The sequence below is a fragment of the Parasteatoda tepidariorum genome, chromosome 1 (genome assembly GCF_043381705.1).
Source record: "Parasteatoda tepidariorum isolate YZ-2023 chromosome 1, CAS_Ptep_4.0, whole genome shotgun sequence".
In the NCBI taxonomy this organism is placed as follows: Eukaryota; Metazoa; Arthropoda; class Arachnida; order Araneae; family Theridiidae; genus Parasteatoda; species Parasteatoda tepidariorum.
Genome location: NC_092204.1, coordinates 15,903,664 through 15,918,257, shown reverse-complemented (window position 1 = coordinate 15,918,257; position 14,594 = coordinate 15,903,664). Strand labels below are relative to the sequence as shown.

Sequence of the window (14,594 nt, the reverse complement as noted above, 5' to 3'; positions counted from 1 at the left end):
TTAATGTGTTTAAAGAGCATCATTTAAAAAAAATGGGGTACTTATCCTATATTAGCTCGCAGCATAATTATCCCATGGAATCAACTAATTATAAAGCATCATTATTTTAAAACAGAAAAATTTTATTAATATAAACATCAATTACTAATATAAACATCAACACAATTATAAACATCAAAACAGTTATAAACATCAACACAATTATAAACATCAACAATTATAAATATCAACACAATTATAAACATCACAAGGAGATCCGACAATCTCGGATATTTTTAAAATCAGAAGCACGCTATTCTCAAAATGAAACCAAAATCAGTAACTAAGTATACCATGGAGGGTTGATATAACGCGCGGGTGTTTGAAATCCGATATCGCCAATACCACGGATATGACGCATGCGCTTTAAAGTCAAATGATACCACAATATATTGTAGGAGAAATTTCTAGCTGCCGAGAGGAGGTACCGTAAATATTACGCGCAAGCCTTTGAGTTCTTCACCCCTAAATCAATCACGTGCCATACCAATACCTCCTAGATACCATACCATACCGCCACTTCCTCGCCGCCGGTCGGCCGAAGATATTGGCTAGCGGTGAGTACCGAGAGGTGCAGGCATACCGAAGTTCAATAACTCGGTATTGCCGAAGAATATACTTCCGAATATCATTACCGCGGTATCAAAGAAATACCGGTAAATGACGGTATTACGGTATATTGCCCAGGCCTACTNAAAAATTTAAAAAGAGCTTTCTAGAATTCTTTTTATTCATTAGCTTCTTTTACATTTTAAGATTAATCTCCCTATGTTAAGTATGCTGAGAATAATAGAAAGATAATGAACTTTATGATCTCCTGTTATAGGTAATATGTTTCTATTTTTTCTATAGGGGGCCGGCTCCTGAGTGGTATGATGCTCTCTGTATACATCTTAGAAATTATTGTTCTGTTCGGCGCTGGTTTGCCAACAATGTTTTATTTACCAATCCCCATATCTTCTGTGAATATCTTTTAGAATGTCCCGGTTCAGAAGTAAGATTATTTGTTTGATAACTGAATTAATTTGATTTAAAAGAAATATTAAGGAAGTTAGAGACACCTTTTTGTTAAATTTGCTTGTTAAAGAATCTTGTCGAACTAAACTTCTGTAACTTTCGAAACTGAAACTTGTTTTGTTGTTAAAAAGGTTTTCTTCTCTTGTTTAACTTCATTTTCAGATTTTCAATTTAGAAAAATGTATATATATATTGATAGCAGGCATATTTCGAGACAAAATTTGTGACATAAGAACCAACAAGTTCATTTAATAGTTTACATATTTGTAACAGTTTTTGAACTAAATTATCTTACTTATTTTGAAAGTTATAAATATATATCTTGGAGCTTCCAGACTTTAAGTTCAGATCAATAGATATATATTAACGACCAAAAATCACTCTTATATCTAAAAAAAATGTACATTTTGTGTCATGTTAGCGCAATACGGTTTTGGCTTTTATTAAAGCATTTTTCTCATTGCTAACAATTTTGAAAGTTTCAGCTTATGTTCTATAGGTTAAAAAAAATATTTTTGCTTTAATTAATCGTTGTTAATATTTATACTGCTTGCAGTGATCTGCTAAGTAAGAAAATTAAGGACTCTTACTGAAATTTGTTTTTCAAAATCTAATATTTCAAGATTCTTGTGTCTCAAACTTTCTTTGAACAGTTAAAAGTAAAATGTTGTAAGAATATATGATAATTATCCAAATACTTTTTTTTTATCTGTTTGATTATTAGTAAGCTTGATTTAAAAACTAATATTTTTTTTTAAAAAAAAGACTAAACTGCACTGAACTTGACCTTTTAATAAGGACAAGGTTCTAATAAAATTGTCAATTAATTGTTAGATTATGTAGTAATGGCTATTCCAATATCTCTTATTTCCATGATAGTGCCAAAATGTGTTTCATATTTGCAGAGGTGCCAACTGCTGCCGATTTTCCGTATGTATTCAATTTATTTATTTTTTTAAATACAGAACTACAAAGATATTTAAACTATCAAAATTGGCCTGCTACCTTTTATTCATAACAGAATCTGTTTTTGATAGCTTTTGCTATATTTTTCTGAGAAAAATACTTTTTCTTTTCTCTGCCTACTACTAACATCATGTGCGACTTCTAATTCGTTAAATTTTCTTCTTTTTTCAGATCTTTATGTCTTTGTTGAACTTTCCTATTGGGTTTTCATAAGATTTGTATTACGAAATTGCAAGTTTTGCAATGTAAAAATTGAGAAATCTATTTTTGGTCAAAGCTTGAAATATATAAATAAATCCATTGTTTCATATTGTTTTACGCTAATCTAAACTCTGTAAGTTAGTAGTTAAGTAATCACATTACTTATCTCTTTTTGTAAGTTGATTTTAATCCAAATACTTTACTCTGATTTATGTATACTAACTCTTAAAATAAATCTGAATATATTTCCTACAGTTTGGTTTAGAATTCTTTCTTCAAAAAAACAATAACTCTGTTTATATTGTTTGTCTTAATCTATTGTATTTTATTTGTATATTTTAATTTTTTAGTTTAAAAATTGCTGTATATCTGTTATAAATTATCATTATACATTCTAGTTTGTAGGTGAAGGTCAAATTCTAAGCAAGCAAAGTTACTGTTCAAAAAACATTTGTGTAGTAATTTATAGGGACAAGGCAGAAAAAAACAAAAGTAAACTAAGAAATTTACTTACGAAGCAGCATTCCTGACATCTGTTGAACGAACATGAAAAAGAATGAATAGCTATTTTTAAAATGTCTCTCGTAAGCATATAATTGTTAAATAATTATTTTCCCTTCTACCGGGAGCCAGAGCACTTAAGAGCTGTGTTTTTTCTGGAGCTGGAGATCTAAATTTTTCCATGCTTCAGCAATTTCACTATCCTATCATACAGACATTCAAGAGGCCTACTTCATTGTAATGACATTGCTCAATAATAAAATTGCTATGCAAAGACAATTCTTATCATTTACAATGATTTAAGGTTAAATATGAAAGAATGAAGGAGAATTTATTAGATTAAGTTCTTTTCTTAAGATTAAACTACTAACTCAACAGTTAATTAAATATTTTTAATTTCTGTGCTAGCTCATGATTGTTATTATTTTTTAATGTTTCTTCTTATAATAGAAATTTGAAATTTAAAATATGAATCTTAGAAGCACGTATGAATATATAATAAAAATTTTGAAGACCTAGCAGAGCTGCAGCTTTCAAAAAAATTTTCAGCTTTGTGTCCCTGCCCTTTTGGGGATTTCTTATTCTGAACATTGTTGCACAAAACAGCAGATGTATAAGTGTTTCTTTGTACTGAGGAGACAACTAAGATCGAATTTTCTCAGCCAAAAAACAAAGTTAAAACTCTATAAAACACTCATACTTCCTGTGCTGCTTTATGAAAGTGAAAATTGGACCCTAAATTCAGATATACAGCTGACACTGGACACCTTCAAAAGAAAGATCCTCAGAGCCATCTTTGGCACAACAGCGCCATGAAAATCGTCACCTTTAATAACTCCGAGGGGTCGCGTCCCAAAGGCAGACCCCCTACTAGATGGCTCAACAACATAGAAAATGACCTGAAAACCCTAAAGATGAAAAATTGAAAGGGAGTTGCCATGGATAGGAGGCGCTGGTTTTTGTCTGCTGTTGAGGCAGCCAAGGCCTGCAAAGGGATGTTATGCTGACAAAGAAGCAGTAGACGAATATGTCTTTCCCTTCTAAATGCTTGTGTGAAGTAGGTGTAATCTTCTGAAGGACGGTTTCGTTTTTTTCACGCAGTATCATCTGAATTAATGAATATCAATTATTGAAAATTAAATTAAATCATATATAGTGAAACTTTTGGGAAAGACCATCTCTAAGAAGCGACCTCCTCTATTTGCGACCACTTTTGGGAAGGGCGCATTTTTTTCACCATAGACTTTGTGTTGAAGAAAACCTTGAGGAGAGATCATCAAAACCTCTCCCAGCGACCGGGTACCAAATAGGGAGAAGGTCAAAGAAGGCAACACGAAAAATATCAAAATGAAACATATTAACAAAACAAATAAGTAGATTAAAATGTATTCAAATTTTTGTGTAAGGTTCTATTTTAGAGAGCTCTTTTTGACGATCTTTGAAAGGGATCTGCAACCTCATGTTGCAATCACAGTGTACTAAAGACGAAGCTATCAATAATTTATTTTTAGAGTTGAAAGCTGAATTTTAAAAAAAGAGTTATTTTTGAAAAAAATCTAGTTTGTTTTTCCTTGTATTATATCAGTAGGGATAATGTTTATTGACGCTGAATTTTAATCATCAATCTGGTTTTCATGACTCCATCACAAGTGGCATTTCTGCACCAAGGAAATGACACTAACTAAAAGTGAAATCATTTTCAAAAAATCATGCACTTTCAATTATATGTTGAAGTTAATGAAGGTAATCCCTAAACCTCCATCAAAGACACTTTTGCTGTGGAACAGAGATCGGTCGCTCCAAAGAGGTTTTGCTGTATTATCTTTTCTCTTAAGTGTTTTCATTAAAAACTTAGTTTTATATAATTTTATATTGTCTTAAAAAGATATAGTTGAAAACGGCATAGTTAAAAATTTTCTTTAAACGACTTTGACATAGTTGAAAACGTCTTTTCCCACATTACCATAAGTTCTCAAATATTTACAAGAGTATTTATTCTTTACTATTCTGTCCTTTTTAGGATTTTTTTTCTTTTAAATTATGAAATTTTAAACTTATAAAGAAATATCTTGTAAAATTAATAAAATCTGTGATTAGAAATATTTAGCAACTTAAAAATTATTTTAGTTAGCAAAAATATTTGTGTTAGAACTGTTAATATTATGTTAATATATTAATTTTTTCAGCAAAAGAATTCTTTTAAAAACTAAAGTTTTTTTCCATGTTAAAATTTTTTATTTACCATATTCACCAGTATGATTTACAAATATCTTTTTTTACTATATTTGTGCTACAAAAATGAGTTGCTTATATCCATTTTACTCTTTTCCAGGTCCGCCTTGCGTTCATGCGTATTCTTGTATTTATAGCTCATTTCGCATTGCAAGATGGCCCCTACACTCCTCCTGCTTTAGCCAATCTTCGTAAGTTTTACTTGAAATACACTAAAAATACTATTTATGTGTTATAAAATGCATTACACTGCAATTATTATATTATGCTACATGTTTATTTTTAATTCTTTTATTTACGTTGATCCAGGTTAAACCTAGTAGGCCGAAGTAAGACCTGCTTCTTCCCCCCACTTTGAACCAATTTTTATTTTCTTATCAATGGAAAAATAATCCTCCACATGAAAATTTTTTCAGAACTTGCATGGAATTTAATGAAAATTTGCATACATTCAAGAAAAAAAAACCCGAAAAGCCGAATTTTGCAGGGTCTTTAATTGAAGTTGGGGGCAGGCAACATTTTGTAATAATTTAGGATCTTAAATATAATTTGAAAAGAAATGTTATTGTTAATCACAAGTTTTCTTTTGTATAATGTTGTAAGTAAATTATTTCTCTACATAACATGCAGTTGTAAATAAAATTACTAATAAGGTTTTTCAAAAGATTAAAGCAAATGATATTGCACCAAAAAGTTTAAACAGCCATTTTCTTATATTTTTTTAAATGTAAACTAGATTGTATTAAATGTACTAGCTTGATTAAATACAACTTAAATCAAATAAAAATATATGTATCAAAATGAAGTGTGGAAAAGCTAAAAGAATTATTGTTGCCAGATTATTATTAAAGTATTTACCTCTTTATTGTAGGCTACAATATTAAATGGTGCAAATTAACAAATAAGAAAATTGTTAGTTGAATTAATTTATATTATATTTAATCAATGTATGTATCACATATTAAGTTCTGCAATGCAGTTTGCCTGGGAGAAAAATTATATGTTCTTTATCATTACAGCCTATGCAGTTGATGCTAGTGCAACTCTTGCTGATCACTTAATAGTAGCTGTTTTAAATTTGCTCAAAAAAGAAGTTTCCGAACACGGAAGGTCCCTCACTCAATATTTTAGCCTCTTTTCAATGTTTGCTTCCCTTGGAGTTGCAGAGGTAACCTTTTAGTTGTGATTTTTTGATTTTGTGATTTCTGGTTCAAAATAAAAAAGAAGCACCCTAATTTATTTCAATATTTTAGCGAACCATGCTTCTTAAATTAAATGTTCCTGCTACATTTATGAAAGTTGCTTTAGACGAAGGTCCGGGTCCTCCTATAAAATATCAATATGCTGAATTAGGAAAGTTATATCAAGTGGTCAGTCTACTGATAAGAAGCTGTGATGTTAGTTGCAAAACACAATCTTCCCATGTAAGTCAAACTTTTATTTTTTTTAAATGTTTTTTTTATTTACAGTTCCTACTATCTAATTGATGATCATTGTATTTCATGAAAATGTGCATTAAGTTAAGATACCACATATCACATTTAGTGAAAGTAACAATACTATAGACTTCCATTTTAATACATAGTTCTCCCCACAATTTTAAAGATGTAAAACAATTACTTTATTTAATAAGAATAAACAATCTTGCTGTTTTAAGCAAACTTATTTTTGCAATGTATTTACAATACTATATAATATTTGAAATTCTTCATTTGTTCTTCCAATTTGCGTTAAAGTCAACTGATTCCGGTGGCTCATTCACAGAAAGTATTATTGTAGGGCTTGTGACAATATCCAACTGTTTTTTTTTTCCAAGCTTTAATCGATTTACCTTAATATTATTAATATTGAGGAACTCCTCTTGCCGACAGGCTAACCATGGGAGGTTTTCGTGGTTTTCTTCCATGTAATGCAAATGCTGGCTAGTTCCAACAGAAACTGTTCCACAACGGCAGTATTTCTCTAAATACTTGATCCAGGAGTTCCCTTGTCTTCTGGATTGGGTTCAAAATTGCAAGTATACGGAGTTGAACATTGGTAGTCGTAAACACAAAAATCGGGCCTGCTATTTAGCGACGGTTATAAAAGCTATTCCTTTTTTTTTTTTTTTTTTTTTTTTTCTTTTTCTTTTTTTTTTTTTTTTTTTTTTGGCAGAATATAGATATTTTACAAATTTAGCAAATTTCTTCAAGGTAACAGAACAATACCCGGAAACATCTGGTTGCCTAAATTGTGTTTTTCACCATAAACACTTTCCTGAACAATTTTAAATGTGGCTTATCATGGCCGAAGTCGTTAAATTAAATTTTTCTTTAAAGAGGTGAAAAACAAAACCATCCAAGTTATGTTTTGTTGTTTTCCATAATCTTATGTCACAGCTTTAGTTCTTGCTTATTGATTGAAAAAACAATTGTCTGAGTTGAGAGATTTTTAATCTTCTACTTTAATAGCTTTGAACTGTTTCTTTTTGTCGTAATATTTTATGTCTCATTTTGGTTAATTTTTTTTAGTTTTTTTTTTATTATGTTAGTTTATTATTGAAATCATTAAAAAAATTAAAATTCATAAGTAAATTAAACCATAATAAATTGAAATTCGTACGTAAATTAAAAAATCGTAAAATCTATGTAGTAACAGCAAAATAAAAATTGATGGCGAAATCAAACGAATAGAACTATTTATAAAAGAGACTTAAATAAGTGCATGTAAAGCATGATGTTCTTTAAAGAAAAGAACAATTAAAGAACATCGTTTCTAGAGCAAACTATCTTTTAAACTTTCGCGATTTCTTATTTTATATTATTAATTTGAATATCTAGCTGAAGCCAATCATTATGGACTTTTTTAAAATCCCGAAGGAGAATAGAAAAATTAAGATTTTTTCTTTCCTCTTTGATGCGCAAAAAAGACATCTTAGGAGAAAAAAATCTGCAAAAAGACATTTTTCAAAAAATATTGTAGAAAGGAAAACCAAAATGTTTCCCTTCCCAAAGGAAAAATCTTTCTACGAAAACTTAATATCGCTCTGCATCAATTTAGTCGCAATTCTGTCATGGGGATCATAAAATCATTTGTTGTTGTTTTTTTGTACATTTTACACTATTGTTATGCGTGAATGATATATTTGAATATCACTTATCTTTATAGGGTGGAGCACCATTGCCTAATCCTTTTGTAGGTGATAATGTTCATCAAGATTATATAATGCCTATACAACCAGAAGTGGCTGAAATACTTTATAACAATACATGGTAAATTTCAAAACTTTTATGGTGTTGAATAATTTCTGTGAATATTCCTTTAAACCATATATGACATGGTGCATAGCATTTTTAAAAAGTGCTTTAAGTTGCTTATTTTCATTTTTCGTTTTTCAAAAGCCCTTAAAGGTACTTTTTTCATTGAGTGTTTTTAAAAAGTGCTTAAGTTTTATTTTTCGAAAATTAGATTTTTTTTCTTTATCTCTTCCCCACGTATTATTCTAACGTGTGCTTTTCACATTGTTCTGTTCAACCTTTTCACGATTCATTCATCCACAATCAATTTCGGAATACCGTTGGTCCGTAGCATACACAAGCACCAATCATTTTTTTTGTTCAATGAAATAATTTGCAAGTCCGCATGTGCGTCTACTGAGCTGGGTTCGGAGAGATTATTGCACTCTCATGTGCAACTCTACTGCATTTTGCAAGATATTCTCAATTTCAGGCTTCATTTTCCACCATCTGATATTGAACTAAAAAATCTCTTTATATTTTTATTATGGCTAATATAATCCAGAAACGCTAATATGATCTTTTTCAGAAACTAGTTATTTTATCATGATCATGTAAAGTCTTTGTTAATGCATACTGTGCTCAAAAAAAATTTTTGAGTTATTAAAAAAGTACATAAAAGATGCTTATTTTTTGTTGAGAGATTTGGTTATGCACCCTGTAAGAAGTTAATATAAAAGTAAAAAATATAAACTAGTTAATAAAAAAGGTGAAGAAATTAGTTTTGTTATAGTTGTAGAAATATTTTAAATATTCTTAATGTTTTTTTAACATTGTAATTATGAAATTTGTAATAAATATATGCACTTGATTTCCCTTTTAGCTACCTGAAAAAAATCATAGAAGATGCAAATACTTCAGAAGATACATTTAGACTTCTAAAGGTATATAAATTTTAACTCTTTCATTCTTTTTTAAATATTTATTAAATATAATCCTTCCCTTCAACTCTGATTTTCGTAAATGGGGATAGAGTTTTAGATGTCTTTAAGTAAGACATGAAATTTAATGTCTGAAACTTTACAAAAATCCATTAACTATATATAACCTGGACTTCTAAAAGCACTATGCGATTATTATAATAAATAATAATTTTTTTAAAAATAATTTTTAAAATTAACTGAACTGGCAGAAAAAAGTTAAAGGTTTTGTTTATATCTCCGTAATCTGTTACTTTTTAAAATTATTAATAAGTTATTCGCATATGAGTCATTATTTTTGAAAACGTAATATGCCCATTTAGTGCTAAAAAGTGGTATTTTATTTACAAGTTTAATAATCATTGTTACGTATTGATACTTTATCAAATTATAGTGTTTAAATCATCACCAAAATTAATTAAAAGTTTTATTAAACTTTGTGTTTTTTTATTATAAAAACTTTTTTTTTTAAATATTTTTGAAAAGTGAAAAAAAATATTTAAGTTTCCTTTTATAGCTGAGTAGAAAGTTCTTAAAAAGTTTTTGTCCTGTATAACTAAAATGTGTCATGGATTTTTCTTTTAGTTTTGTTCGTGGGAGAATCCTCACTTTTCTTCTATGGTGCTGAATGAATTGCTGTGGCAGGTTTCTTATTCATATACATACGAGCTTAGACCCCATTTAGATCTATTATTGCATATGCTTCTGATTGAAGATTCTTGGCAAAATCATAGGATACACAATGCTCTGAAAGGTAACACATACACACATCTTATTGTCACACGAAGATTAATAATAAAACTGCAATCGATATTTATTAATAGATATTGGTTTTTATTATTATATTTATTGCAACGATTGAAGATTACTTTTTTTCTAAATTTAAAAGCAAAAGTACGAGTTTGACAAGACATTTTTGAAATTTTAATTTATTTATTTTTTTTGTCGTTTCACGTATTGAGTGTTTAGATGAAACTAGCCTAGATGCATTGCAAAAATATGATACATATATTTTTTTTTGTATATACTTTACGTGATTTATTTTGAAATATAAAAATAAAAAAGCTTTAGCGTTCTATTTTTTAAAAAAAAAAGTTTTTAGAAATTTTAAACTCTCAGTCATTTTCCTTTCAAGTTTAATGAAACACTTTTGAAGAAAATATGGTACCAATTGGTGCTACAAATTTATTTTTTGACGCAATAGGCAAAAAAAAAATTTTTTTTTCTTCGGTTTAATAATTTATAGGAAATAATTATAAAACTTACTTTGTTTAAAGCAAGCTTCTAATATTTAGCAAATTTAACTGTATAAATATTAAGCTAACATAAATGCTTTATTTATTTATTGAATAAAATTTTTATTTAGAGAAATTGAGATAATGCAATTTCTTAAAATGTAATTTTTAAACATTTGAAAATTGTTAAAGTGGAGCGTTTTGTAATTATCTGAGATCCATTTCTTAAAAAAAAAAATTTATTTACTTGCCTGGACCTATTATTTTTGAAAAGAAAATAATGCACTTTTACTGGAACAGAAATAAATTGTTAAAAACTAATTTCTCATAAAAAGTTAATAACAGATTGCGATCCTATGTCAGGCTAAACCTGACATAGGATTGCAATGACAAATTTATAATGTCATACTGTGTCCAACATATTATCGCAAAGAGTTACTTAATGAACTCTAGTTATTTACATTTATTTTTACTTGTGTTATGATATAATAGATAACAGAATTTCTTTTTAAGCAGCTAAATTGATTCTTCAATTAAAATAGTCTTCCTAAATTTGTTTTTAAAAGTGGTAAGAAATATTTTAAAATATGCAATATATTAAATATATAATTGTAAAAGTGTCATTTCTTTCAATATTAATAACTGTTATTAATGGGTTAGATGTATTTTTATCATATTTTTTTTTTTAATGAATTATACTGTACTAAGTCCCAAAATGTGAATATAGTGTAACATCCCATATCCGGACGTCCCTTTCCCGGAAGGATCGATTTCCTGGACACTTTTTAACAATCAAAATAAACAAACATCTCTTGATCTTCCCCTCTCAAAAAAAAAACAGAAAAGACCACCAAGTCCGTGGAGTGACCATTAGTGACGCTCCTCTTCTGGAATGCAGGGAAAGAGGGTAATTTGTTTTCAATAGAGCACAACTGAGTCCCCTCCCCCCTTCTTCTTTCGTATGCAGCTGGCTAGTAGATGAGGCATTTCCTGGAACCTTTTTACTGTAGAAAAGGGTAANCACAAATGCAAATTGTTTACAATTGGTAAAAGTGCTCGCCCTCGCGCCCTAAAGGGTGTTAAAGTGTTACCCGTAAATTATTGATCTAACCGAAAAACCTGGATGACCCAGCAACTCATGGAAGAATGGTTGGACAACGATTTTGTGCCGCAAGTCAGAAAGCATTTTCAGTCGATTGACTTGGAAGAAAAAAAGCCACTTTTAATACTGGATAATTGCTCTGCCCACAAAATACCGTTATTGATGGAAAGGGCAAATGTTTCTGTTGTGTTCTTGCCACCCAACTGCACTTCAATTTTGCAGCCGATGGGTAACGGTATCTTGAGATCCTTCAAGTGCAAATATAAAACGCAATTCTTGATGTCAATGCTGACCTCTTTAAATGATGGCCAAGACTTCGTTAAGTCTTATTCCATAAAGACTGCCATATGGAATATAGCAAAAGCGTGAGATGAAGTTGATCAAAAGACCCTTAAGAATGCTTGGAATAACATTTGGCCAGCAACTATTTTTTTTTTTGGTAATGATGAGGATGAGCCCCTCTTTGAGGGTTTTCGTCCAAACAAAGAGAAAGAAAGTGTGAGAGAGTTGTTGCACTACATCAAAAGTCATTGTGAGAGGGAAAAGTTAGATGAAGAAGATGTTGTAGAAACACTAAACTGCGACGATGATGCCCCAACTATGTCCCAATTAACCGACGAGGAGATCAAAAACATAGCTTTAAACAAACAGGATAGTGAAGAAGAAATAGCAGAAGAGAGGATTTCAACTGACGATTTAGTTAATCATTTAGATATTGCCATTAAAGGACTGGAACAAAGAGACTATATTTCTGAACAAGAAATCATGTCCCTTCATAGGATTAAGGAAAAATTGCTCAATAAGAAACCGAAAATGAAACAGCTTTCTTTAAAGGATATGTTTAAAAAATAAAATATTTATAGTGCCTACGCATTTTTTATTAGGAGTTTTTGATTTCTATGTAAGGTAAATAATTGATCTTTATTTTACGTAAGCATTTTTTTAATATTTTGTTTGATTTAAATCGTTGAGAAAAGCAATTTTTTTTCTGGTTTCTTGTAACATTAATTTAATTTTTTTTGTTGTCATTTTAAAGCTTTTTAAATGATTAGTTGCAATTTATTTACGTGATGTGTTACGGACTTATACTTTGCTTATTTTAAAAATCAGAAGTTTTTTTTCCTTAGATGGTTGAGTCAGTAATTCCCTCTTCTTTAATGCATTTTATAACTGCGTATTTGGCGTAATTTTGATAAATAATAAATTTTCTATGATGCTAATGGTTAGTTGATTTTCCCGACGACCACGATAAATTGACAAATTATGTATTAAAGTTTTAAAAAAAAAAGAAGAAATAACAGTTTGGCGTGTCGATAATCGTGACGTCGATTGTCGTTTTCAATAAGTACGATGGTTTTTTGTATTTTTTCTAAGTTAGTGTTGTCAATTATGTCTCGAGGTGTAATATTGCGCCAGATTATTTTTTAAACGATTAAATAAAGCATAGTAATATTTAAACATTATTAATGAATAAAGAACAGACATATTTCGGCCGTTTTAGAATTCCAATGCAATTCTTTTATTCACCTCATTTAGTAAAGGATAGCTGTGTATTTTCTTTAAAAGATTTCTTTTCAACTTGTCAAGTGATAACAATCCTCCCCCTCTTAAGCCAGGCGAAATTAATATGCCCTTCCTTAACGTTGTTTTGACAACCACTAACGTGATTCTTTCAGTCCCACAAGAAAAAATAAAGATAACTCCATCAGCATGCCGCGCCCTAACGCTTGATTGATAACTTCCCCGCCCTCAACTTGAATGATCTCTTTACACATATTTTCTCTACACAAATAAGGAGGGAATGGATTTTTCTCCCCCACCTACCCNTCATTAGTTTTCTCACAAAATAGATGTTTGCATTTTTTGATCAGGAATTACCCCAGGTCACCCTAATTGTAAAAGTGTCATTTCTTTCAATATCAATAACTGTTATTAATGGGTTAGATGTATTTTTATCATATTTATTTTTTTTTAAATTAATTATACTGTACTAAGTCCCAAAATGTGAATAGTTTCATAATTTAGTTCATTATAGTAGTCGTAGTCAGGGGTCTGTCTAGGTTTATCTGAGAGGTATCTATTTTGTGAAAATTTAGACATAATTTGTGAAAATTAAAATTTTATTAAAAAAATCAACACAAAATGTGGTAAAAATATGGATTTATCGTTTCTTATGGTATACAAAAATAAAATTTAAGGATAAAGTATTTTGTGAAGGTACTGCTAAACGGTAGTAAATTTGGCCTGAACAGACCCCTGGTAGTTGTTAATTTACGTCGCACTAGAGCTGCTCGATGGGCTAATGGCGGCAGTCTGGGAAACATCCCTGAGAATAATCCGAAGACATGCCATCACAATTTTGATTCTCTGCAAAAGGGATGGCATCCCCGCTTCAGTAGCCCGAGGACCTGCACACAAAGTTGAGCACTTTACGGTAGAACAGTTTAATGAGGACCTGTACCACACACTCTCGGTCCCTACGCAGACTGAGCCATGTGATCACCCACCTGCACACTGACTGCAGCCAGTGATGGTTGAGTGCTGGGATCTGTCTTAACGATCAGTTCACTGTGGGACTTAGTTCAATATAATATTAACCTTTTGCTCTCAAATTAATCTAATATGCTTTTTAAACTTACGTAAATACTAAATTATTTATATTTTACAGTATTTTTATATAATTTCTAAATTTCATAAAAGAATGTGGTTACTAAATTATTAAGAAATAAAAATTTTAAGTTTTAGAGTTGTGACTTTCGATTTCAGTGTATAGGTGTCAATGAAATGCAGAAAGCCAAGCAACATTTATAATTCCATAAATAATTTTTTTTTGTCATTCAAAAAAAAATAATTATATATTTTGAAGAAAGAAAATATAGGTATATAACTTCCATTTCACTGACTTTAAGCCCTTTATAAATTTTTATATTAATTTACTTTCTATGTTTTTAAAAATAAAACATAAGTTTATTTTTAAAAATAATTAATAAGAATGCTTCGTTGTATTTTATTAAATAAGCAATCAGTGAAGAAATCCCTTAGGCATAAAAAAATAGAATGCATTTAAGGAACTCAAATTTAGTTGGAACTAAAATTTTGCAATTTA

The 14,594-nt window shown here is 29.7% G+C and overlaps 1 protein-coding gene across 19 annotated transcripts in view; it reads left to right on the top strand.

The window, feature by feature from the left end:
- The window catches only part of LOC107451471 (ubiquitin carboxyl-terminal hydrolase-like faf), a 94,144-nt gene that overhangs the window by 58,816 nt on the left and 20,734 nt on the right, over positions 1 to 14,594 (top strand). For 15 of the 19 annotated variants that reach the window (XR_011636091.1, XM_071177170.1, XM_043041811.2 and 12 more), the window contains 8 exons: positions 892 to 1,033; positions 1,936 to 1,986; positions 5,057 to 5,147; positions 5,976 to 6,124; positions 6,210 to 6,380; positions 8,104 to 8,207; positions 9,055 to 9,115; positions 9,737 to 9,905. Coding sequence is in view for 18 of the 19 variants with exons in the window: in XM_071177170.1 (XP_071033271.1) it covers positions 892 to 1,033; positions 1,936 to 1,986; positions 5,057 to 5,147; positions 5,976 to 6,124; positions 6,210 to 6,380; positions 8,104 to 8,207; positions 9,055 to 9,115; positions 9,737 to 9,905 (938 nt within the window). In the remaining variant the exon portion in view is untranslated. The remainder of the gene's footprint in view (positions 1 to 891; positions 1,034 to 1,935; positions 1,987 to 5,056; positions 5,148 to 5,975; positions 6,125 to 6,209; positions 6,381 to 8,103; positions 8,208 to 9,054; positions 9,116 to 9,736; positions 9,906 to 14,594) is intronic. The other 4 variants (XM_071177176.1, XM_071177159.1, XM_043041818.2 and 1 more) reach the window with 1 other exon arrangement.